The sequence below is a fragment of the Hylobates moloch genome, unplaced genomic scaffold (genome assembly GCF_009828535.3).
Source record: "Hylobates moloch isolate HMO894 unplaced genomic scaffold, HMol_V3 SCAFFOLD_14, whole genome shotgun sequence".
Lineage (NCBI taxonomy): Eukaryota > Metazoa > Chordata > Mammalia > Primates > Hylobatidae > Hylobates > Hylobates moloch.
In genome coordinates this window covers 88,829,952-88,855,065 of record NW_026652289.1, presented here as the reverse complement: position 1 = coordinate 88,855,065, position 25,114 = coordinate 88,829,952, and the positions used below count along the sequence as shown (strand labels likewise).

Genomic DNA, 25,114 nt, shown 5'->3' with positions numbered 1-25,114 from the left:
GAGACACGCCCTGGGAAGATGAGCTGGGGCCTCATGTCACAAAAACCATTTCAAGGGAGTAGAACATGGGTCAGCTTTGCTTACAAAACGTTTTCCTTTTCTCTTTTTACATGAAGCTAATTAAGGTATTGGTGGTAGGAATGTCTTTTTCATGCTTTACTTTTATCAACTTTATTTTGTTGTAGTTTTAATTTGATCAAATGGCTTATTAGGATAATATCCATTGATTTACATATTTTCAGAAGTATTCTTTTAAGGGTGTTGAGAGCAGGAATGTGTGGTACAAAGGTCAGAGCATGCCCTGTATCTGAACAGACAACTGGTAGCCACTCTTCACAGATGGTTATTTAAATTTAAATTAATTAAAATTAAAAATTCACTTTTTCAGTTGCACTAGCCACACTTCAAGTGACAAATAGCACATGTGGCTGCCATATTGGACAGGGAAGCGAACATTTCTATCACCACAGAAAGTTCTGTTACACAGCACTGCTCTAGAAGGCAATGACATTAACTTGCTTTCCTTTGTCTTCTTATAAGGCTTATAAGGTTTTTTTTTTTGTTCCAATTTTGTTACAGTTGTGTTTTTTTTCAGCAGTTGGTGCGATATTCTCACACACCTGAGCATTTTCCAGTCACAAAATTGATAGGATTATTGACTATTTTCAAAGTCACGTGTTATCTTGTTACACATCGGTTATACACAGCCTAATTGGCATCTCTGGGCTTCTCCTCCTGAATAACATTTTTTCCTTGTGAACCACTTCTAAAGCAGTCATAAGTGTTCAGGAGAATCACAATGCCCCATTGAGCTGGCTCCATTCTAATGTATCACAGATCACATCTGTTAACATCAGTATTGTGATCCCATGAATATTCTATATGATACAGGAAAATTCTGGCTTTTGGTACAACCTTTTAAGAGTCAAGCGCATCTAAACTGAAGAAACTGATCAGAAGGTCAGGGATTCAACCAAAAGTAAATGGAGGCTCTGTACAGTGGCTCATGACTATAATCCCAGCACTTTTGGAGGCCAAGGCAGTCAGATCACTTGAGGCCAGGAGTTCGAAACTAGCTTGGCCAACATAATGAAACCCCATCTCTACTAAAAACACAAAAATTAGTTGGGTGTGGTGGTGCGTGCCTGTAAGCCCAGCTACTGGGGAGGCTGAGGCAGAGAATTGCTTGAACCTGGGAGGCAGAGGTTGCAGTAAGCTGAAATTGCGCCACTGCACTCCAGCCTGGGTGACAGAGCAAGACTCTGTCTCAAAAAACAAAACAAAACAACAACAACAAAAACCCCAAAAGTAAACGGATGTGTTTTCAAGTAATTCTGAGAAAAGTTTATGATTCCCCTTGAGTCATCTAGATATAGGCCCCATTTTTGGCCTGTATAGTCAGGTACGAATGTTCCCTCTTCCTGCTCATGCTTCTGTGGATGTTGTGTGGGAAGCCAGGTAGGCCACCTTCCCTACAGCTCCACCGCAGAAAGAGATCTACACAGAGGAGGAAAAACTGACACCACTCACCCTGGACAAGTCTCGCAGATCTAGGTATTGACTACTGGAGCGCGTGCAGTGAAAATGCAAACACTGAAATCAGCGGGAAGTGGTCTGAGCCAGAAACAGCTTTCTTGGAAAGTCCCAAACTCAGAAAAAGCTGGTTTCTTGAAGGCCCACAATTCATTTTGAAGACTTTAGTGACTCCAGAAAATTTTCTTTGACCTAAGTGTTCCATGAGGTCACAAAAAAAACCATTCCCACCAGTATGAGAGCGCACCACTGTCTGTGGTCCTTTGAAAGACCAGGGTTGATTCAGTGCCATTTCACACAGTCAGAACTCAGAGGAAAGCTTGCTTTGCTGCCATTACTATTTAGGAGAGATAACCACACCTCTCTTGCTTTCCAGGTCACGGTGCATACCTGTTTACCATCCGGAGTTCATCACTGCTGAAGAGTCTTGGGAAGACAGCTCTGCTGACTGGGAGCGAAGATACCTGCTAAGCAGGGAGGTGTCTGGTCTGTCTGCATCTGCCTCCTCCGAGAAGGGAGACCTTCTGGACAGCCCGCACATCCGACTCCGTCTTTCCAAGCTGAGGTAGGCGGACTTGGGGTGCCCACCCTAGCAGCAGCGGCGGCCGCACATCGCGTCCTGCATGCCCCCTCCATCTTTCAAACCAGCAGCGTGAAGAAGAGGATGAGTTTTGTCTCATCTGGCCAGGCTGCACTTTTCCTCCAAGGTGATTTATTTTTACCTGGGCCTAGGGAGACATTTAAGACGGCCCGCAAATCATGCAGCGCCGGAGAGGACAAACCTAAATGATTGACACAGTACACTCCTTTCCTTCCTACTTGTGTGGCTGGGGTCTTCATGGCCATTAGGTTTGCAAATAGAATCTGTTTGCTTCAGGCGTCCCCGTGGCGTTTTGGAATTTGATATACCTTTGTAGTTATTGACGAAGGAGTGGGTCTGGCCCAGTGCACAGCCTGAGGGGTGCGGTTAAGGCTGGAAACATTTTAGAACTTACAATCCGTTGGAAAACCATTAATGTGTAAGCATTTGTCCGGGGCACATACAGAGCCATGCTTGGGGAAGCAGAGTTGCATAGAGAAAGTGGATGGTGCACATGCCTACGGGAGCAGTGGGTGGGGAGGGGATGCGCATGCGTAGGGGGACGGCGGGCGTGGAAGTGGGAGTACGCATGCGTGTGTAGGCCTAGGGCGCGCATGCATGGGAGGCCGAGGGTGCGCGCGGGCAGTAACCCTCTCACCTTACTGGCCTGCTTAACTAATGGATTTCCTCCCATGCGCCCGTTCATTTGAAAGGGTTCTTTGGAGAGGGACATGTTTGAAAGCATCATTTCCAGGACAGAACAAGATTTGGGAGCCGGGACCAGCGGGCTTCCATTCTGCTCCGACCTGAAGTCGCTGAGCGCCCATCGTAGGGCCTTGCCTGGCCACGCGACTGTGCCCTGTGGCGCGGTGCCCTCCTGGCTCTGTGGCCTCTCACGGGCCTACACTAAGATAATATGTGTGAAAGCCCTAGAGAAGTGAAAAAACACTACTCAGTCATCAAATATTAGCGTCACCGTGTCTCTGTGTGTGGGGACCAGTCTTTTCTGAAGATGCTCGCGGTTGGTTGGAAGTGTACCCGCCTGCACGCTCCAAGTGCACCTCCCGGGGTGCGAAGAGGCCCGCCTCAGACTCCCCGCGGTGCGTAGGGATCCGCTATCCTATACATCTTCCCAACAATCCTGGGAGGTACACAGAGGGTACCTCAAGGAGGGTAAGGCTTTTGCCCAAGGCCACACTGAGCCAAGACAAGGGGCAGGGATTCGACCCTAGATCCCCCACATTGCTGCTTGACATGGAGCTGTCTCTTCCCACTGTGACTCTCAACCGCCTGTAGCTTCTTCCTGATGAGAAGAAGGGGTCTCAGCCCCCCTCGTGGGTGCAATAAACATTTGGCCAATGAATCCGCTATGAGATTATGTGAGTTAGGTGAAATTGTGTGAGTGGGGTTCTGGCGCCATGGGTCAACAAGATGGCAAACGCTGACACTGTTCATGCCTTTTCCCAGCTGGATGGGTAACCACTCCTGAGGATGCCGTGTCCTCAGCTGTCCCACAACATGGAAAAATAGAATCAAGTACATTTGAGACTTTTGCATTCAGTACTTGTTTTATCTTCTATGATTCACGGAATATTTGCCTTTGAGCTTGCCACTGAACTAAAAGACGTTAGCGCCATTCTTTATAACATGTCTAAAAAGTACCACGCGTGATCAGTGAAGAATCTTGTAAAAAACCTTTTATTTTGGGTTGTCAGCTCTGCTGCAGATGTCAGTTACGTAGAAAGAAATTTGTATTTAGAATAGCTCAATTAATGCTTCATGCTTTAAAAAGAAATGTCATTTTGATTCCTATTTAAGTAGGAGCTGTTGAATCATAATTGGGAATCGTGAACTGATTATTCATCAAATTCATTAAATCTAAGAGAATGCAAAACAAGATTTTACCATTTCCAAAGGATCAGAAAGAAGGTTTTCAAAGACAGATGAAACTTAACTAAGTGAGGAGAGTATTAAAAAGATGTTCCAACATAAAGTTTCTTATTTCATTCTACACACATACATCAAGCATGGGCTATGAACCAGCATCCTTCCATGTGTGGGGACAAAGCAAAAACGCTCTAGTGCCTGCCCTCACGGAGCAGCCAGTGGGAGAGCACAACCTGGACTGGGCGGTGATGGTGCCATTGGGCGATGGGGTCTGGCTGCTGAGTGAGCAGAGATGGGCATGTCAGGAGGACTGCAGTCAGGGAGCATCCCGGCAGGCAAAGGCCCTGTGGTCTGGTCTGGGAGCAGCAAGGACGTTGGTGGGACGGAAGGGCAGCAGAGTGCAGGCCAGGCCCAGGTTCACGTAGGGCCTGGGGGTCATGGTTAAGAAATGGGTAATGGTGAGGGGGCCGGAATGGCTTTGGAAGTCCTTGGTAGGGGCTGAGTGTGTGGCTTGATGGTTAATTAAGTTATTGCCTAAGGAATTCTTAAGAGATTCTGCTGGTACAACCAGTAACGGCATAGCAATTTCTTTCTTAAGTTATTTGTTTTTGTAGTTGATGATCGAATCTGTATTCCTACCTTTCAGAAAACTTAGGGGAAAATAATTGATAAATATGAATCAGAGAGACAAGATAAGGCATTCAGTTTACTTTTTTTCCAGGAAACGGGAGCCTTTAAACAGCTATCACAAAGTCTCAAATCTTGAACTTTCGTTTCCCCAACAACAAGCTATGTGCAAACACTTTGGTTAACTATGTTCTCCTCTGGAACCTCCACCATGCTTCTTTGGATGGGGCTGTAGGTTTAGTGGTCACTGATATGAGGGTGTTCTCCCTCATATCACGTTATGGAAATAATTCGAAACACATGCTTTGAGATGGAAGTTACTCAAGGCTGCAGAAAAGTGTCTGAGTCTGGGCAACAGGACTGCTGCCCTTGCCACTAAGACCCTACCTTTTCTCTTGCAGGCGCTGTGTGCAGTGGCTGAAAGTCACGGGCCTGTTTGTCTTTGTGGTGCTGTGTTCTGTGAGTACCGTAGCTGCCCCAGCACTACTGTTGGGTCAGTGGAAGCCCTGTGTGCCTTTGGCTGTATAGCAGGGGGAACCTGAGGTGTGGGGCTCAACTCAGTGCCTGGCCCTCTTCACTTGATTCTCTGACTGTCTTTGGAGGAGATGCTGAGGGTTGTGGGGCAGTGGGCTGAGGGGGTCAAGGGCTCCAGCTGTGCTCCTCTGCTGTGGTCCCAGTCACACAGCAGAAACCAGGCAGCATGGTGTTGCCATGTGGAAGGCCGGGTAGCTGGCTGTGGGGCTCCCTTCCCCCTCGAGTGGCTTATCACTTCCCTGTTCAGCCCTGGACAGTAGCACTCTTCATGTGTGTTGGGACACATCTGGAGATCGTGGATAGCCCAGAGTGTCTCAGCGCCCCTTTGAGATTGTGCCCTGGGCCTCTGCCCAGCGGTGAGTGTTGAAGTTCTGAGGTTTGCCCCGTCTGGGGAGGTGTCTCTGATTTTATTTGCCCAGACATCTCCATCCTTTCAAATACATGAACATTCACAACAGACTCATTCTGGAGCCAAACCAACGTGAGATGCCCTTGTAGGGAACAGGGTGTGGGAACGAGGGGAGGGCGAGGGCCGCTCTGGTAAGCCCATGGCAGTGGGTGGTGCTGTTCTTCATTGGAGGGGTCCCAGCAGATGGACCCATCAGGGGAAAGGCACAGGAGCCCGAGCAGGGAGCCAGGGCTGTAGAGACACCTCTGTGCCCTCCGAGGTGACAGTCACGGGTCCCGCTGCCAACCTTGGTGTGCTTTGTGGCCTGATGTAGCCTGAGCCAGGGTCACATAGCGGCACTCAAAATACATTTGCCCAATGAGTGGGTGTGTGGTCTCCTGTCTAGTTGTGTGTCTGTGTGTGTGCAGGTGGGTGTATGGTCTCCTGTCTGTGGCTGTGTGTCTTCGTGTCTGCATGTGGGTGTGTGGTCCCCTCTGCCTGCTCTATGTCTGTGTGTGTGCACCTGTGTGAGCTGTGTAGGTTGTGGTCAGTGGCCATGATAGGTTGTGCCTGTGCTTTGCGGAGTTGTTTTGGGTGAGTGCCACTTTTGAATGTTGCTCTAAGATGGTGTGCATGGGCAGTTGTTGGGAGACCACAGTGGGTGGTAGGTGCTGCTGTGATGGGGGTGTGACTGTGGTTGTGGGCAAGGGTGGGTCTGAGCTGTGTTCCATGATGTGCACCAGCCTGGGGGGTGTGCTCTCCCATGCAGCCTGCCCTGGTGACAGGGTCCCCTGTGCATGAGATGTGTGGCTGTTGCTGGCTGTTTCGTGAGCTGCACGCGTGGCATGTGTGTTGTGGCTCTGTGTGCGTGCAGGAATGTCTGTGGCCCTGGGTCCGCTCTCAGCTGCGACATGAGGACAGCAGGGTGGTGTACGAAGTCAGTGCTGATTGCATTGAGCTGAGTACAGTCAACTTCTTAATAACCAACCCATGAGGGAGGAGGTCTGTGACCCAGAGAAAGGAAACCTATGCTAGAAATGGAAAACCAATTACATTGAGCTCTGAAAGCATCACGATTTGATATTTTTGGCTACCAATTTGCTTCCCCACTTCCTACTCACATGAATGTGTGTTTCTGAAGCCCCGCTGCTCAGCAGGGCCTGGCAGGTGCTCTGGGATTTCAAAGGAACTGGGCAGGGTGGGCCAGGTCTCCCCTGGTCCCCAAGAGCTGACCTGAGCTCTGTGTCCAGTCTTCAGCCTTATTTTGTGAGATGGGGTTTAGGTGATTTGTGGAGATATCCAAAATAGAATTTGAGGAATGATTTGAACTTCTATAATCTCATGTTATCATCAGTTTAATTTACTTTTTGATGGTATATAAGGTGCTTTGCAAATTTCACAAACACCTGCTACCACAAACACATGCTCTAACCATCACAGGGGTCATACTCCTTTATTCTCCATTGTGAGAAAACTACATTTATCCCTCTTTGATGATTTAATTTTATGACCAGGTATTTAATCCTCAAATTTGGCAGATATCAATAATCAGGGCCCATTGTAGCTGAACGCTGTAATGAATCAGAATATTATAATATTTAAGACAAAGCTATTCAGAGTAAGCTGGCACGTACTGGATACACACAGTAGCCCCATCATCACATCTGTTTTCAACTGTTATCAAAATGATTTACACCTTACTGCTCTCATACCACACCTCCGTCATTCAACGTTTCTGATTGTTACAGATTTTGTTCAGCCTATATCCTGATCAAGGAAAGCTTTGGCAGCTGTTGGCCTTGTCACCGCTGGAGAACTACTGTATCCAAAATCCACTCTGAGATGGCCAGCCGCCTGGCTGAGATCTGAAATGCAAGGAGACACTCGCAGACGGTTGTGACTGCTGCTGAAGGCCATGGCACAGGCCGTTACCATTCTCACCCACTTGAATTTTGTTTCTCCAGGATGTTTGATGAGAGATGGAGTCTCAGGATAGAGGGGCGGGGAGCTCCAGGGAGGCAGTGGCAGGGTTGGTGGTGGAGCTCTCCGAGTGAGGAAGGGGGACAGCAGGGCATATTCCAGCCAGGACCTGCTTTCCCTAGCTCCTGGATACTCCTTTCCTCCCCCATTTCTTTTGCATTCAGCGTGACCCATCTTCCAGTCCCTGCCGTCCTGGCTGTGTCACCTTGCACTGATGACTGCTGTGGCACCTCCTACTGTGCTTGCTCTGGCCTTCTTGCATGCCTCAGAATTTTTAGTTAGAAGTCATATACATCCTGTAGGATAGTAGATACAGAGGCCAGTGGTGTTTAAGCTTGGAGATGAGCATGCTTTGACTTCTGCAGGCATTAGTTGGAGGGTTCATGTAAATCTAGCGAGAATCTGGCTGTGCTGAGGTTTGCGGTTGCTGTGGCAACCTGTGGTGCACTAGACACTCAGAATTACCGGGCACCCTGCCAGCTGTCTGCCAGACCTTGCTCTATGCCCACCCCTCCCACTGGGGTAACAGCTACTTTTTTCTCCTCCTACCTTCTCTTAGCCGCAGGAATTCCCACTGTGCCCTCTGGCTGCCAGATTAGATGCACTTCCCAAGCAAATGAAGGCCTTTGCTCCCTAGGGGAGATAGAGGCAGCAGGAGAGGGTGAAGCTTGGCATCACTGGGGGATGCTTTCCCGGGATCTTCTCCAGGCTTCCTGTCTTCCTGGGGAGTGTCCGCTGGGGTTCCTGGAGGAAAAACCTGCAAGAAGATGTGAACACCTCCATCTGTGGCTCTCAGAGGCTCCCACGCTCATGCGAGCCCACACTTGACCTTGAGCAATGTCTACATTTTCTGGTTGAATCCTGCCTGATTCTGACGCGTGGAGCTGGCACCTGTCCCAGGGAAGCCGCCTCTCCCTACAGTCACCTGTTTCGCTCTAGGTTTCAGGCGAGTTGTTTCTTGCAGCCTCATTCTGGGATCAGGAGTGGGCGGTTAACTGATGTCCGCCCAGCCTTTTCTGGGTGAAAGGGTGGGAGTGCTGTTTCCCAGCTCTCCAGCCAGGGTCCAGAGCCTCTTTTGGAATGGACATGGTCATTAAGGTGTCTGTGCATGAAGGCCCCTGAAGCCCCCAGTGCTGCTAGGGCAGCGGGCATCCGTGGAGGGTCCTGGAGAGATGGGACCCTCCGATGGGGTGCTCTGATCAGGCCAAATATTTTTGATGATTATTATTTAAAAAGGAATTAATTCAGTTAGCTAAATGGCAAGATTTTTTTTCTTTAGTCTACTTACTTGGTAGCCTTAGTGAACGGAAACTTTAGGAAACTGGCTTGCTTTCCTTGCCGTTGCTGTAATCTGTTGCATAGTCTTGGTTTTTGTAGTCCTTCCGGCAGTCTCACTACATCTTCCTAGGACACCCTCTCCTTAGCCAGCGACCTGCCCGGCAGGGCACCAGCAGCCTTCCAGAAAGGCCTGGCACTTGAGGCTTTCTGGTGAGCCCGGGGGCGCACTGGTCGTAGTTTGTGCTTCCCTCTGCTCAGTGGACGGAGGCACCCACAGTTTTAGAAGCACTCCACTTCCACTGGGGTCAGGGTGGCGCTGATGTCAGCTGAACACATGTGCACGTGTTTGTATTTTCTTCATCACTTTAAAACTGTGCCTGAGCTGTAGTTAAAGTATCTCCATGTGAGAGAACCGAAGAGCTGTGTGATGTTGACAGACTTTGTTTCTCATTCCTGTGCCTCGACCTCTGCATTACTTTCCCAGGATGAAGAAAGCCAAGACTTGCCCTGTGTTCCTGGCCCCCCTCATGAAGTTCCCAGGACAGGCCGCCCTCCTGGGCAGGACTTTCCCGCAAGGGGAAGGGGAGATAGAGCAACCGGCTGCCAGGCTGACCCAGGAACCTGAAGTGGGAGGCTGGATCCTGTCCAGAAACCGTCCTCAGTGGGACTCAGGCAGGAGGGGGAGATTTCAGGGAACACTGGCACCAAACCTGATCAGTCAGTAGAGATCCCAGGCGAGCACAGCAGCTTAGGGCACTGAGATGAGATGATAGCCTCAGCCCTCTGTTCATCCCACTCAGGCCCCAGTGTGGCCCCTTTATTCTACAGCATTTTGCCGAGCTCCTTCTCGAGCAGCCTGAGTGCACCAGGCCCCACGCAGGACCCCACAGCCTGAGTCCCTCCCAGCAGGGGGCAGGCCGGCCTGCCTTTCTTGGCAGGGGGTGGGGATGGGTGGGGGCGGGGAGCTCTCTCGCCTTCCCTGCGTGGTCTTCGACTTTGGATGAAGAGGGAGAGACAGCCTGGGAGAGATGAAGGCCGCAGGGGGGAAGACGTGCTGCGTCCTCCAGCGCGATGGGTCACCAGCCACGATGAGGGTGATTTGAGCCTCCAGCAGGCTCCTTGGAAAAGGGCAGTGTTCCCAGGGATTAACCACAGTTTCTGGAAACTCACGGACCCTCTTGAAAGACCCTGAGCTTTGTGAAAGCTGCAGGCATGAGGCCTGCCTGGGGAGGAGAGGAAGCCAGCTGGACCCCGCCCCCCCCAAGGTGATTCCCAGAGAAAGGGCGTGCAGTGTAGGTGTGAGGTAGGAGGGGCCTCGGGCTGGTTGGAAAGGCCCACAGCAACGTCCTCAGGGCTGTCCTCTGAGCAAGGAGCTCCGGGTCCTCCTCCCGGCCCTCTGGCCTGCCCTGTGGAGGAGCCTGGGGGAAGGACACCGGGGGTGTCTGCTGTGAGAGGAGGAGCTTCTGGAGAAAGCACCACTCTCCTTTAGCCAGTGAATAGCAAAACCACCTTTCTTTCAGAACCTCAGTGTCTCCTGCAGCAGCCGGGCCGTGTCGGTTCAGTAGTTGCAGGGTCTATTTTAGAACCCTGTAATTGTAGCACCTGAAATTCTTTGTCCCTGAATTGTTGTCTGAGGGAGGCCCGTCAGAGGCTCCCAGGGCATTGGGCAAATGTACAGAAGCCAGCAAACCTCTACAAGCAGATCAGTTAAGGGCGCCCTCCTTGCCTCCCGCTCTCCCTTCTCTTCCTCCCTCCCTCCCTTCCCACTCTTCTTTGCTGCCTCCTCTTCTTTCTCCTCTCTTTCTCCCTCCCTTCTCCCCATTCTCCCTATTCTCTCCCTCCCTCCTTCTTCACCCCTCCCTTTCTTTCTCTCCTTTTTCCCATGTGATGCATTTTGTATCACACCCAGCGCCACATCCTGGGCTCTCGGAGGACATGGAGGAGACTGTGTGATTCAGAGGGGAGGAGAAAACACTGTTTCCTTGCCCTCCTAGCTTCTCCAACCAGGGCCCTGCAGATTAGACACGAAGGACAGGTTAACAAGAAAAAGGCATACTCATGTGTTTCATATAAGTGTTGCCTGACAAGAAACAGCTGAGCTTGGTGTTTTGATGCTAGGTTTGATGAAGAGTGGAGAGTCGTGAAAGGCGTGATAGGATGAGAGCACATGAGCAAGCGCAGGAAATGGGCTGGGAGGGGCCCTGGCGAGGCCTGTCCATTCAGGTCCCTCTTGGCCTCCCTCCATCTTTGGAGCTAAGGATGCACCCTTCCCCCAGTGTGGGGGGCACCTCTCACATGAGGGTCATGACCTGCTTCAGGGAAGTTGGGTCTTGGATGAGGGCTGAGATGTGGGTAATGAGAAAGGCAGGAAGATTGTGTTGATGGCCAAGGGCGTGGGGCACCTGGGGAAACATTTCTTCGCGCACTGTCCAAGGAGGGTGTGTGTCTGGCGGGCGGCGGGAACATGGGGTTCCTCCTGCCTGCCTTGTGGTTCTCCTTGACACTCTCCGAGCCATGAACCTCAGCAGCCACGTGGACTCCACGCTTCTGCAGGTGGACCTGGCAGGGGCCCTAGTGGCCAGCGGGCCAAGTCGTCCTGGGAGGGAAGAGCACATCGTGGTGGAGCTGACTCAGGCCGACACGTTGGGCTCCAGGTGGCGGCGGCCACAGCAGGTTATGCTGATAATTTATTTGAAAGGAATTGTGAAATCTCATTTCATCTCATAATAAATTGTGTTTCCTCTTGAATGGACTGGATGGGGAGGACACCATTCTTAGTCAATTCATTGGCTCTTCTTATCTTTTGCTTTGTTGTTGAAATTCCCTTTTTACCATCTCTCTACTTATGAAACTCTTGCCATTACAGTAAAATCAGGCTTACAAGTTCATTATTCAAAATGATTTTGCTGGGCCATTCAGGAAACATACATTTGAAATGAAAAAACTTTTTTTTTTTTTTTTTTTTTTGCTGTTGTTAAAGTGCAGTTAAGTCCCGGCCTTACGTCATGGTTCAGAAGACACTTCCACAGCACAGTTACTGTGTTTGTGGACACCTGCTAAGATGGTGCCTAAGTTCTGAGCTGCTGCATCTGTGTAGGCCTGTGCTCAGCCTTGTCTCTGAGCCTTGTCAAGCCTTCATTCACATCCTGCAAAGGCAGCCAGGAAGTGGTGGCTGTCATGGCAGCCCAGAACCTAGACTCCAGAGGCAGGGCTCCTTGCATGCAAGCCTGACTCCCCCGAGCCCTGGCCTCAGAGATTCCACTGGATTATCACGGTGACTTCTGCATGGAAGTTGTAGCCCTGGTTCATGGATGTTCCCTGTTATGGCCAGTAGAAGGAAACCCCGCCCATGCACAGGCTGTGTCACCTACAATGGAGCATCTGAAGAATGAATGCACCCTCACCTTTTCCTGCCGTGTAGAGCATGGTCCACAGAGCAAAGGTCTCATGAACTAGCATGCAGCCTCCTGGACCATGGCTGACGCAACACCAATGTTCTGAACCGCTGCCCTGGCCAGGGTCTTAGGATGTCACCTTGGTTCCTCATCACTCCTTGGTGATGAGCAATGACCTTTGCCCTCTGACCTGGGCCTTGCATGGAGAAGGGCAGGACCTTACACAGCCTGCGGTCCCGCTGCCTCCCCAGCACTTGCATATTAATAATCCAGATTAAATGATCTGTATGGCACCTCCCTGCTCTCTTGGGGTGGCCCTTCCTAACATGCTGATGCACCCAAAATGCCCACAGGCAAATCCAGCCCCAGAAACATGGGAAACCCAAGAGATCTTTACTAAAGGATTTTCTTCCCCCCAGACACGCTCTTTGCAAACACTGAAGTACCTAAAAGAACTTGTGTTCTCTCATGCGTGTGCTTCTTTGCTTTGACCAGTTTCAGAGATCCTGTTTTCAGTGTCCTTTGTGATTTGTGGGCGAGATTCGCATCTTCCCATTGAGGGTCTCCCCCGCTCCCCAGGCTGCCTCCCCAGCTGATCACTCTCCTGCACCCCAGGGGCAAGAACATGCAAGGCAGGGAATGAAGCTTCACTCTGGGGCCTTTCCTTGCAGGGGTTCCTGTGCACAGGGGTGTGGAAGGTTTGCTGGGGGTGGGTTTGTTGCCTCCAGGTTGCAAGCAGTTGCAGAAGCAGTTCTCAGGACTCAGAGCACTCAGAAGAGTTCTCCAAGTCTCTAGTAACTTGTAGTGATTCATTTTTTAAATAAAAAAAATTTATATTAAAAAATTTTTAGAGTCGGGGGTCTCACTCTGTTGCCCAGGCTGGGGTGTAGTGGTATGATCTCAGCTCACTGTACCTTTGAACTTCTGGGCTCACGGGATCCTCCTGCCTCAGCCCCTAAGTGGCTGGGACCACAGGCACATGCCACCAGGCCTGGCTAATTTTTAAATTTTTTTTGTGCAGACAGGGGTCTTGCTCTGTTGCCCAGGCTGATCTTGAACTCTTGGCCTCAACTGATCCTCCCACCTTGGCCTCCCAAAGTGTTGGGATTACAGGCGTGAGCCAGCGCGTCTGGGTGTGATTTCTTTTTCTTGTATTAAATCACTATTTACTTCTATGCCTTTTGTACACTAATTCTGCATTTTTTCTTTTGAATCCTTTTTCTTAAACAAAGCTCTCTAAATTGTGGAAATTTCCAGCTCCAACCACCTGCACTAGCTCCTAACATCAGAGATGTGAGAGCTCAAATAAAGATGCTCTCCTGTTTCTTTCTTTCTCCTTTTCTTTTTTGAAACAAATACCTAGACTGAGCAGTGCAGATCCCAGATGGTGTCTCAGGTGAAAAGCCTCACCATAACTTTATGCTTTGGCTTGTACAGGTCACTCACAACTGGACGGTGTATTTAAATCCGAGGAGAAGCGAGCACTCAGTGATGAGCAGGACCTTTGAGGTGCTGACCAGGTGAGTTCTCAGTGAGTGAGGTGTTGGGGCAGGCTGTCTGGGACACGTGTGTTTAAAGGAGTCTGACCTACAGGACACTGAGTTTCGGCCCACACAGCACCAGGTCAGCATGTGGCTTGGACACGGCACTCATGCTGTGTAGACAGTGAGCTCAAAGGCTGTGGGAGGGCATTGTAGCTGTGGGTGTCAGGATATAAGAGGATTGACTGCAGAAGTCAGTTTGAAACAAATGGTATTTTTTGGTTGATGTTCTAGTTTCATTAATGTGAAGCTGTACAGTGGAGAATTCTAGGAAATTTAGGATTCTTCTTCCTTACCTAATGCTGCTCCATATTCAATCGGTACTCTTGGTTGGTGTGTTAGACAGCTAAGGCTGCCGTATCGTAGTACTACACACTGGGTGGCTTAAATGTCAGACATTTACCTTGTAATTCTAGAGGCTGGAAGTCCGAGGTCAAGGTGTCAGCAGGGTCAGTTTCTCCCAAGGCCTCTCCCCTGGCTTACAGGTGGCCATCCCTCTGTGCCTGTCTTCTGATCTCTCCTTGTATGGACACCCATCCTACTGGATTGGGAGTCATCCCCATAACCACATTTAACCTTCCTCACCTTGTTAAAGACGCTACCTCTACCTACAGTCCCATTTGGAGGTACTCAGGGTTAGGACTTCAACATAGGAATTGTTTTTGGAGGAAAGGGACACAATTCAGCCCATAAAATGTATTGACTGATCTTGAAAAAATGCTTCAGTGTCCACCACAGACCTGTGGTCACTTGCAGGCTTCTCGTCTATAGTGCGTCTCCCTACTCTCAGGGACTGGAGTTCAAATAGCTGGCTTTGCTCTTAGTTAGCAGGTAAAGTGGTCGGGTATGTTGGGGAGGAGGAAGAGCCAGTTCAATGGCTGGCGTCTTCTGTGCAGGCCCCTACTCACTGTTCATTGTCGGGTGGCATCACAGGGAGGCTGAGGGGTCTGCTTGGACTGGTCGGGCTTGGCTGCAGGGAGGTTGCGTCCTGTGTCTCACGCCGCTGGCCTGTGCTCACTGCTCTTCCAGCTGTGAGATTGGGCGTTAGGCGGAATTGTTCCATTTGGACTCTGGTTAATGCCATGGCTGATACAGAGGGGAGGTCCCCTAACTGTTGACCTTGTGAACAGTAAGGTCATTGTTTCGTTCTGCAGAGAGACGGTGTCCATCAGCATCCAGGCCTCCCTCCAGCAGACCCAGGCTGTCCCTCTTTTGATGGCTCATCAGTACCTCCGTGGAAGTGTAGAAGCCCAGGTGACCATTGCGACGGCCATCCTCGCGGGCGTCTACGCGCTGATCATATTTGAGGTAACTTTCACACCTGCTCCCCCAATCTGTCTGGGCCCACAGTCAGGGAGGCTTGAGACTCGCGAGACACTCTGGATGGGCTCAGTCCTGACTCCTTAATCAAACTGGACTAGCGTCATCATTCCTAAAGATTAGCGTGTCCCTCTCTCTAGGTAGAAAGGGAACCATACAGGAATATTTGCTGAATCTTGGCAACTGACATGAAAAGGATGGATTTTAGGAGCAGAAGTGTACCTGAGAAAACAGAATGTGCATACAATTTTCTACTCTCTCTCCGCTGCTCATTCCAAGTGTGACCTTGAGGGAACAAGAGTCACAGTCTCCTCTGAGACTCAGAGTCTGCACCTGTGTGATGGGTGCGCTCAGTTGTGCCCACCTGCACCGTGGGATTCTGTGTGTGAGGGGACACGGATGGCCTGGGGCTGTGTGCCCGGAGGGATTATCTGATTATCTGTTCCGTCTAATACTTGGCTCATGGGCATTTCCACATGTGATCTTAAGTCCAGTCAGTGTGATGTTTCTGGGAAGTTCTAAGTGTGGCTATGCCTTCAACAGCACGAAGCGACGTGCAGACCCTTCCTGGGCTGGGCAGGTCCATTGTTGATTTAACTATGAAATCAAACTTACCCACAACACGGACAGGAGCCTGGAAGGTCGGCGCATGACGTGACCGTTAGAGGCGCGTCCTAGTGAGCTTGGGATAGGTCTGAGAAATACCTGGGGATGTTGAGGAGATGGCAGGCTGGAGGAGTGGCCAGGAAAGTTCCAGAACTTTGCTTGTGGTTGTTGAGTCCACCTGCTGAGGAATGACGACCCCAGTAAGTTGAGCCCTCACCTGTCTAACAAGGGCCACTCACAGGATTAATTGTTATCTCTTATATCTCTTCAGTTCTAGAACAGTTTTGTCCCCTCCATTTTCTATCCATTTTCTTTTAAATCCATATTACTGTTGTTTCACGGTTCCCATGACCACCCTGTGATTTGACACAGGAACTCGCAGGCTCAGGGGCAGCTGTCCTCTGGGCTGGGGTTTATTGCCATGCCCGGCAGTGGAGACCTGCTGAGCCTGGAGCAACCCAGGAGTGGGCTTCTGCAAGGCCTCCTCTCCCGGGAGGGCCCACACAGAGCATGCCCCTCCCTCCAGCAGCCAGAGACAGCCATGTGCAGTGTTTCTGCCCCAGGCAGCCTGTTGAAAACTGAGTTTTTGTGGGAGCTGGTTAGATGGTCACCCTCAGCTTACCAAGATCCTGACTCCCAGAAGGCAAGCAGGTGTGCACCATTTATAAATCACATTTTATACAGTCTGGGCATGCAGGTAATACAGCAGAACACAATGCCCCAGGCCCACAAGACAGCCTTCTCTTTGGTAATGAGGGAATAGTCTCGAAGCTGAGTACCCAGAAGCCAGCCAAGGGCTCTTCTAAAGGTGACGTCCTCAGGCTAGGTGAAGTCTTTACTGCATCACCATCTAGTTGACAAATCCTATTCTGTTGTTCTGTAGAATATTCTATGCCCTGATTCAGCTGCTGGGTTCCTCATGGGATGAATTAGCTGCTCTTCCTATTTCCTACAGACTACAATTGAGATCTGAAGCCTTCAGGTTCCATTTTGGGGTGGCCGTGCTTCACAGGTGTGCAGGGGTCTGGCCTGCGTCCAGGAGGAGGACCCTGTGTCTGGATGTCCTGCTGTCAGGGGTGCGGAGAATGCCCAGGGAGTTGAGGTGGTGGAGAAAGGTGCCCAGCTCCTGCCACTTTTTCTCTTAATGATTTTAATACCCACCTGGGCCCACTGCCTGCCTAAGATAAGTCCTATTTCTGTAATGATCAACTTTCTTAGTAATGAGCTCTTCCCTTAGTAACTTCCAGTGGTATCCACTGAATTTATTTAGTTTCTCTCTTCCTCTTTTTTACTATTATTTTGCAATTATAGATTTAATAAATTCAATGTGCTTTAATTAGTTACAGTCATTAATTAAAAAATACAATACAATGCCAATTATTTTTAATGGGCTTCTCTGTTATTCTAGGGTTTGTTCACTTTTTTGTAAAATTGTTCAACGTTCGAAAACTACGTAATTTGCAAAGATTTATTAATTTTCATTAATTAATGGTCATTATTATTTGTCATTTAGAAAAAACCTCTCCTTCTCTACAAAAAGCCATCTCTAAATTTTAAAAGTCCTGTACATTGATTTTTTTTATTATGGCTAGCAGATATTTAAGAGGCCAGTTCGACATGGTTTCTACCCTTACAGAAACAAAAAGCAGAGGCCACCACACAGAAACCAGCCACACATAGAAGGGTGTGTGGCAGGGTCTCAGGAAGGGCCTTGGAGGGCAGTCCCTGGATTCCATGAGCAGTGTGGCAGCCCAAGACCTCCCAGAGGCTGCCTCCCCATGCAGACCATCCATTTCCTGGCAGTCTTTTAGTAGGTCTCCCTACACGGCTTGCTCTACACATCTCGTGGTGCAAGGCCCTTCTGTTATAGCTGTCCATGTGCCCCTGCCTATGACAGGGTGTGGTCTTTCTATTGGTGTGTAGTGATATCTTACTGTGCTTTCAACTTAATTTTTCTAAAGATGATAATGTTGGACATTATCTTTTCGTGTATTTATTTGCTACCTGTATATCTTCTTCAATGTGACATCTGTATGTGCCTTTTGCTTATTTTCTAATTGAATTGTTCATCAATGTTGAGCTTTGACTGTTCTTTATATATTATAGATATAAAGACTTTGTTGGATATGTGGTTTGCAAATATTTTCCTTATTCTAGTTTATAATTTTTTTTCCTTTTTTTTTGGAGACAAAGTGCTGGGATTACAGGCATGAGCCACAGTGCCGGCCTTTTTTTTTCTTTTTTGAGATGGAGTCTCCCTCTGTTGCCTAGGCTGGAGTGCAATGGCCCGATCTCGGCTCATTGCAACACCATCTCCTGGGTTCGAGTGATTCTCCTGCTCCAGCCTCCCAAGTAGCTAAAACTACAGGTGCGTGCCACCATGCTTGGCTAATTTTTTTGTATTTTTTGTAGAGACAGAGTTTTACCATGTTGGCCAGGCTGGTCTTGAAGTCCTGACCTCAAGTGATCCACCTACTTCAGCCTCCCAAAGTGCTGGGATTACAGGCATGAGCCACTGTGCTGGGCCAATTATTTTCTGTTATGGATTGTGGTTTGGGTGTCAAGTCTAAGAACTTATTGCTTAGTTGCAATAATTCCAGAGTCCAAAGATTGGTTTTCTTATTTTTTTTTCAGTTTTACTTTTAAGACCAGGATCTATTTTGAGTTAGTTTTATTATTATTATTTTTTTCTTTGAGACAAGGTTTCAGTCTGTCGCCCTGGCTGGAGTGCAGTAGCATGATCACAGCTCACTGCAGCTCAAGTGATCCTTCTGCCTCGGTCTCCTGAGTAGCTGAGACTACAGGCATGCAATACCATACTTGGCTAAGTTTTAAAATTTTTTTTGTAGAGTCAGGGTCTTGCCATGTTGCCCAGGCTGGTCTTGAATTCCTGGCCTCAAGAGATTCTCCTGCTTTGGCTTCTTAAAGTGCTGAGATTACAGGTATGAGTGACGGTGCCAGGCCTTGAGTTATTTTTTGTATTTGTGTGAGAGTTTTAAGTGAAGGTTCATTTTTAAACCTACGGCTGTCCAGTTGGGCCAACATCATTTATTGACAAGACTATCCCTCCTCAGTTGAATTGCATTTGCTCCTTGGTTAAAAATTAATTGGACATATTTGTGGGGTATATCTCTGGGTTCTCTATTCTGTCCCATTGGTAATGTGTCTGTTCCTCCACCAGTACCACACTATCTTGATTACTGCAGGTGTAAGTTTGGACACTGGCAAGAGTGATTCCTCACGCTTACTATTTTTTTTCCCAAAATTGTTTTGGCTATTCTGTGGCCATTTTTTTTTTCCATATACATTTTCCCCTCTTCTTCCTCCAGCTTTATTGGAATAAAGTTACATTTCTATTTTCCAGGACTTCAGTTGCTTTTTCATGTGGTGCTTTGACATCCACATTTTAGAATGGCCTTCTAGTCCCTAAACATAGTATTTATTTTGGTCTTCTTTGATTTTTTAAATAATTTTCATGATACTGATCTTGTACATCTTTTCTTAAATTTATACCTAAGTGTTTCCTTTTCTTTGGAGCAATTGTAAATGGTACTGAGTTTTTATTTTGATTTCCACCTATCTATTGTCAGTACATATAAACGCATTTTTCTCTGTGTTAATCTTGTACCTTGTTATTTTATTGAATTTACCTATTCTCAGAGTTTTTAAAAAATAAAATTATTGAGATTTCCTATGTAGACAATCATGTCATTTGCAATGAGGACAGTTTTATTTCTTCTTTTCCAATCTGTATGTCTTTAATTTCCTTTTCTTGCCTTATTGCAGTGGCTAGAATGGGAATGGTAAGACTGGCATTGTTCTCAATCCTAAAGGGAAAGCATTCAGTCTTTCACCATGAAGTATGATATTATTAGTTTTTTGTAGATGCTCTTTATGAGACTGAGGAAATTCTTTTCTTTTCCTAATGTACTAAGAGGGGTTTTTTGTTGTGTTTTTTCTTTTCTTCTCTCTTTCTCTTTTTTTTTTTAAAAGCCATTAATTGGATGTTGAGTTTTGTCAGCATCTTTTCTGTGTCAATTGATGTGCTCATACGGTTTTTTTATTAGCTGTTTGATATGGTGGATTACATTGATTTATTTTAGAATATTGGACTAGACTTGCATATCTGGAATAAATCCTTCTTTCTAATGTGAGTGTTTATTACTATAATTTTCCCTGTCAGCACTGCTGTAGCTGCATCTTACAGATTTTGACCTGTTGTGTTTTCAGTTTCAGTTAGTTCTCTCTAATTCTTACATTTCCCTGAGACTTCCACTTTGACCCAATGATTATTCAGATGTGTGTTGTTTAAATTCTAGATATTATAGATTTTCCTGTTGTCTTTCTATTACTAAATTACAGTTTGATTCACTTCTAGTTAGAGAACTTACACTATATTTAATCCTTTCAATTTGTTGACTTTGTGTGTGTGTGTGTGTGTGTGTGTGTGTGACAGAATCTCCCTCTGTTGCCCAGGCTGGAGTGCAGTGGCACAATCTCAGCTCACTGCAACCTCCACCTTGTGGGTTCAAGTGATTCCCATGCCTCAGCCTCCCAAGTAGCTGAGACCACAGGCACACACCATCATGCCTGGCTACTTTTTGTGTTTTTAGTAGAGACAGACTTTTGCCATGTTGGCCAGGCTGGTCGTGAACTCCTGGCCTCAAGTGATCTGCCTACCTCGGTCTCCCAAAGTGCTGGGATTACAGGTGTGAGCCACTGTGCCCAGGCATTGTTGAATTTTTTCTTAATGACTCAGGTTTATGGTCTATCTTGATGAATATTCTGTGGGCTTAAAGTAATATGATTTTTCCTTTCTTATAATACTACTGTAACTTGCAAATATAAATTTTATATAGGTAGTCTAAGCAACAACTTCTGAAAACTCAACACCGTCCTTTTGTTGTGTCTATTACTTGATGTGGAAGGTAGAGAAGGCTGCAGGGGTGCTAAAGGAATACTATGTTCTACCTTACGTTTCTGTGACTTCTGTGTGTCCAGAACTCCCTAGGGGAAGGTCCACATTATGAGGGGAGGGCTGGATGCAATCGCCAGCCCTGTGGGCTCTCCAGCAGTGGAGCCAACATTGCATCATTCCTGGGATCTACTCTAGGGGTAAAATTTGCCTTGGGCAATGACTCAGAAGTTGTCTTGTTTCAGGCGAGGCTGCCTCCCCAGAACTGGAGGTCTCTAGATTCTGCAGGCAGGCATGCTTAGGCTGTGCCACTGCTGTCTGCATCCTGCTGCACTCAGGGGAGTCTTGGGGTGGCTTGCAGATGCCCCTGCCTGTCCTCCCAATCTGCTGCTGCCAGCTGCTCCCCAGATGATGACGCTGTTGCCTCAGTATGGCCTCCTCCCTGATCCCTTCTCATCTGCTCTGTTTGAAATGTTTGTTTTTTGGTGCCGTAAAGAAATAGCACTTTAACATAAATTTAATTTCCTCAGCAAGGGCATTTTTATACTTTCTGCAGAAAGGGTACACTCGCCAGTAGTTTTGCCACGAGAGTACACCAAACAAAGGAGACAGGGTCATTTATAACCTGAGCATCCACCTTACTGCTGTGTCTGGTTTCCACTGGCTAGAACGGGACCTCACATTTTGTATTTGTTTTGATTGGCTAGCAACTTAGAACTTTTTAGAAGAGGCAAAGGCAGAGGAGAACAAAGGAAGGAGGAAGTAACTTGTAGAATGCTGAGAAAGGTAAAAACAAACACCTTTAAATAAGGAAGAGGAACAGGCTATGAGCTAATGCTTGCTTGGACTAGTATAAGCATGCCAGAACAAATATTAGGCTAAATTTTGGGAGCTAAGAACATAAAGTACATTAATTTCTTTATTATGGCTAGCAGATATTTAAGAATGTTAGCACAGGTCTTTGAATAAACTTTGCTTCTAAGAGAAGTTACTATTTATTTCTAATGAGATGGGGAGGAAAGTCTTTGAAGAGGAGCCTCTGCTTTACTTTTCACATGCTTTGTTGTGGGCGCTGCATCTCACTTATTGTGTCTGTTGTTGGTTGCTTTTGTTCAGTGTTGATTCAAGTGCCTTGGACACTGCCTGGCATAGAGCAGGTGCTCAATAAATATTAAACAAAGGTTTCCAGAGCATCTTCAGATATTTGAGACAGGTGCTAAGGTCCTCTGGGTCTGGTCTAACTTGGCTCCTGCAGGGGGTGGGCACTTTCCACCCCTGACTTTGTGCCCAGTGACCCGTGAGTGACTGAATGGGAACAAAGGATCAGCCAGGGTTCCCTTAGGTCTTTTAATAGCTTGATGGGATGAAATTATTTCAGGAAATACCTTGGGTTATTTATACTTCTGGTCCTACAGATAATCATCCTGATTGACACTTTCTTGCCTGAGGATTTGGGGTTGTATCTTTCACCCTTGTAAAGTAGTTCTTTTTTTTTTTTTTGAGACGGAGTCTCGCCCAGGCTGGAGTGCAATAGCGCGATCTCGGCTCACTGCAACCTCCGCCTCCTGGGTTCAAGCAATTCTCCTGCCTTAGCTTCCCAAGTATCTGGGATTACAGGTGCATGCCACCACCCCTGGCTAATGTTTTGTATCTTTAGTAGAGATGGGGTTTCACCATGTTGGCCAGACTGGTCTCGAACTCCTGACCTCGTGATCTGTCTGCCTCGGCCTCCCAAAGTGCTGGGATTACAGGTGTGAGCCACCACACCCGGCCCATCTTGTAAAGTAGTTCTTGTTGAAAGTCCCAAAGAACACAGTTGGAGCAATCCTCCTAACTCTTGCACTTTGCATCTATAATAGGGCTCTAGGAGATTTCCCAATGCAGCATTCTAAAAATTCCATTATCAGAGCTAAGGCTTCTATGCCCTTATACTGTATAAAATTATATTAAAATAGTTCTGACACAGTCTTAATAAACAATATTTCATAACAGAAATGAGACAATGCATTTTCTCCATGTGTCTTTCATCCAACCCCTGGTATTATGTTTTAAGAAGGATTGCCACCATGGCTCCTTTCTGCTGGAAACAAGCGGGCCCTTTCTTTCCCTTCACCCACTTTATGTAATTGTAGCGAAATGATGCAGCCTTTGTGTAACATCGTGTTTCATTGCTCTGGGTCCTTCCATATTTAATTTAGGAGTTCGTGTAGTGTTTGGTTTAAAAATTAACTGTGAAATTAAATTCAAGAGAGATGAATAGAGAACACCTTCCATCTTCCAGGGAGTCTCCATTTTAATTTACAGAAATGGGAAGCATATCTGGAGAGAGAAGAGCTGCATTTCAAAACTCAATGCACGTACCATAACACTGCAAACCTCCAAGTTAGGTTTTCCTAATTTCTGTTCTTATGATGCTCTGCAGGGCTGCAATTTAAATCTGTAGCCAATGGCTCTGCCCCCTCATTCATTTCTTTTTGTCTGCAAGCCTCTTCTTACTGCTGATTCATGGAACATATTGCATCCTGTAGCACTGGCAAACTTGCTCCATTACCTTGTTCCAGAGATACTTCTCCTTTTCTTTCTTGAAAAGGACTCCTTCAGAACTGCAGGAAAACTGGTGGATTATGTAATACATTCCCTCTGCTTAACACATAAACTGAATTGCAAAGACACTTTTGCAATTGAAGGAGTTGGGATGGGACATAGGTCTTCTGGCCACTGGGCCATGCTACTCACGTTTTTTTCTGGCAAGCTCAGAATCCAGCATTTCTTCTCAAAGTGAGTAGCCACATCATTCCTTAGAAAAATGGCAAATATTTTGCAGACTGCTTGAAGGAGGTGGACCCTCTCCAACCTCGTCTCCTGGATGGCTCTCTTTCTCATGCCCTTGGCTGTTCCTGCACATGCAGTGAGCTCTGGAGCATGCTGTTATTCGAAGCCAGATCCAATGAGAGGTGGGGGGTGGGGGGAGGGGGCGAAAGGAAGCCAGTGCAGGAAGGAGGGCCACAGTGAGTCTTGAGGGCTCCGACTTCAAAGAAAATGATGATGGTGATAACCACAGGAGCTAATGTGTGCGGAGGGACCAGCCCTGTTCTGGGAATTCTCTGTGTGTTAATGGACAACCCCACAACCCCATGAGGCAGACTTTATCACCACCTCCATTTTATAGTTGAGGACATCAAGCACAGAGAAGTCAGACCACTTGCCCAAAGTTCCCTAGCTGGCCAGTGGCTGCCTTTGGAGTCCACATTTCTCACCAGGGTGTGGTGCTTCTCAAGGAGATGGGAATTATCTGTAGCCAATGCCCAGAAGGCTGTGCAAGGTGAACAGATGTCTGTCATGCTCCTACCATGGGTCTGGCTCTGTGTTTTCATCATCTATGTTGATTCTGAAATGGTGCAGTAGGCTGATTAATGACCACTTCCCCCAAGATGTCCACATCCTAACCCCCAGACTGTTTGCATATGGGACCTCACATGGCAAAAGGGGCTTTGCAGAGTGATTATGCAAATGACCTTGTGATGTAGAGACTATCTGGGTGAGCTCAGTGGGTCTTTACAAATGGAGAGCCCTCCCAGCTGTGGTCAGAGGGAGATGTGACTATGGAATAAAGGGTCACAGAAGTGTGATGTGAGGGCTTGATTCACCGTTGATGGCTTTGAAGCTGGAAAAGAGGGGTCCTGTTTGTGGGATTTGGGTGTTAGGGGAAGGTGAGGGATGGATTCTCCCCTAGAGCCTGCAGAAGGAATGCGTTCCTGTGAGGCCTCGATGTAGGATGTAGCGCACCTGCTGGATCTCTTACCTGCAGGACCGGAGGAGCGTGGGTTTGGTGACAGCAGCCCGGGAAACTCATACAGAAGGTCTCTGAAGGAGGTGTTGTGCTCCTGTTTTGCCAATGGAGACGTGAGCTTGGGGAGACAGGGGCTTGGGAGGCGGTAAAGGCAGGGTTGAACCTAGGTTCAAGACACCCCCCAGCCCTTTCTGTGGAATCGCAGCCCTTTCCATGGAATCAGCCTTCTTCTGAGGAGGGGAAGTGGGGTTGCCGAGGACTGGCAGGCTGAACTGAGCTGAGCTGAGCTGAGCTGTGCTGCAGGCAGTGTGAGATGAGCCTCCCGAGCCTGCCTCCCTCCTGGACGCCCTGACACCACGGTCCAGCTCGCAGGGGCAGTGCGAGGCAAGGCTGGCACACAGTTTCTGTCACAGCCACTTTGTGAGGCGTGGTGATTTTCTTTTATATACAGGAAGAAATCTGGGACTCAAGGGGTGGAGGGGCTTCCTCCCCCACAGTCTGATGATCCCTCATGGCCTTGTCTGTCATCAAAAGATCGGGCTGCCATGAGAGCGCGGGATCAAGTGGAAGGACGTTGGGGTGCACGTGCGTGTGTGGCTGTGTGTGTGTTAGTACATGAGTGTGTGTATTACTGTTTAAGTGCATGTGAGGCTGTGTGTGAGTCACAGAGAGGGTATCTGTGTGTGAGACCATGTGTGTGTGACTGCATGTGAGAGTGTGACTCTCTGTTGTGTCTCTGT

General features: G+C 48.0%; 1 protein-coding gene across 1 annotated transcript in view; it reads left to right on the top strand.

Moving 5' to 3' along the window:
- OCA2 (OCA2 melanosomal transmembrane protein) overlaps positions 1 to 25,114 on the top strand; it is a 339,630-nt gene that overhangs the window by 62,059 nt on the left and 252,457 nt on the right. The window contains exons 3-8 of the mRNA XM_032174444.2: positions 1,910 to 2,098; positions 5,029 to 5,086; positions 7,298 to 7,370; positions 11,320 to 11,480; positions 13,640 to 13,722; positions 14,898 to 15,051. Of these exons, the coding sequence (XP_032030335.1) occupies positions 1,910 to 2,098; positions 5,029 to 5,086; positions 7,298 to 7,370; positions 11,320 to 11,480; positions 13,640 to 13,722; positions 14,898 to 15,051 (718 nt within the window). The remainder of the gene's footprint in view (positions 1 to 1,909; positions 2,099 to 5,028; positions 5,087 to 7,297; positions 7,371 to 11,319; positions 11,481 to 13,639; positions 13,723 to 14,897; positions 15,052 to 25,114) is intronic.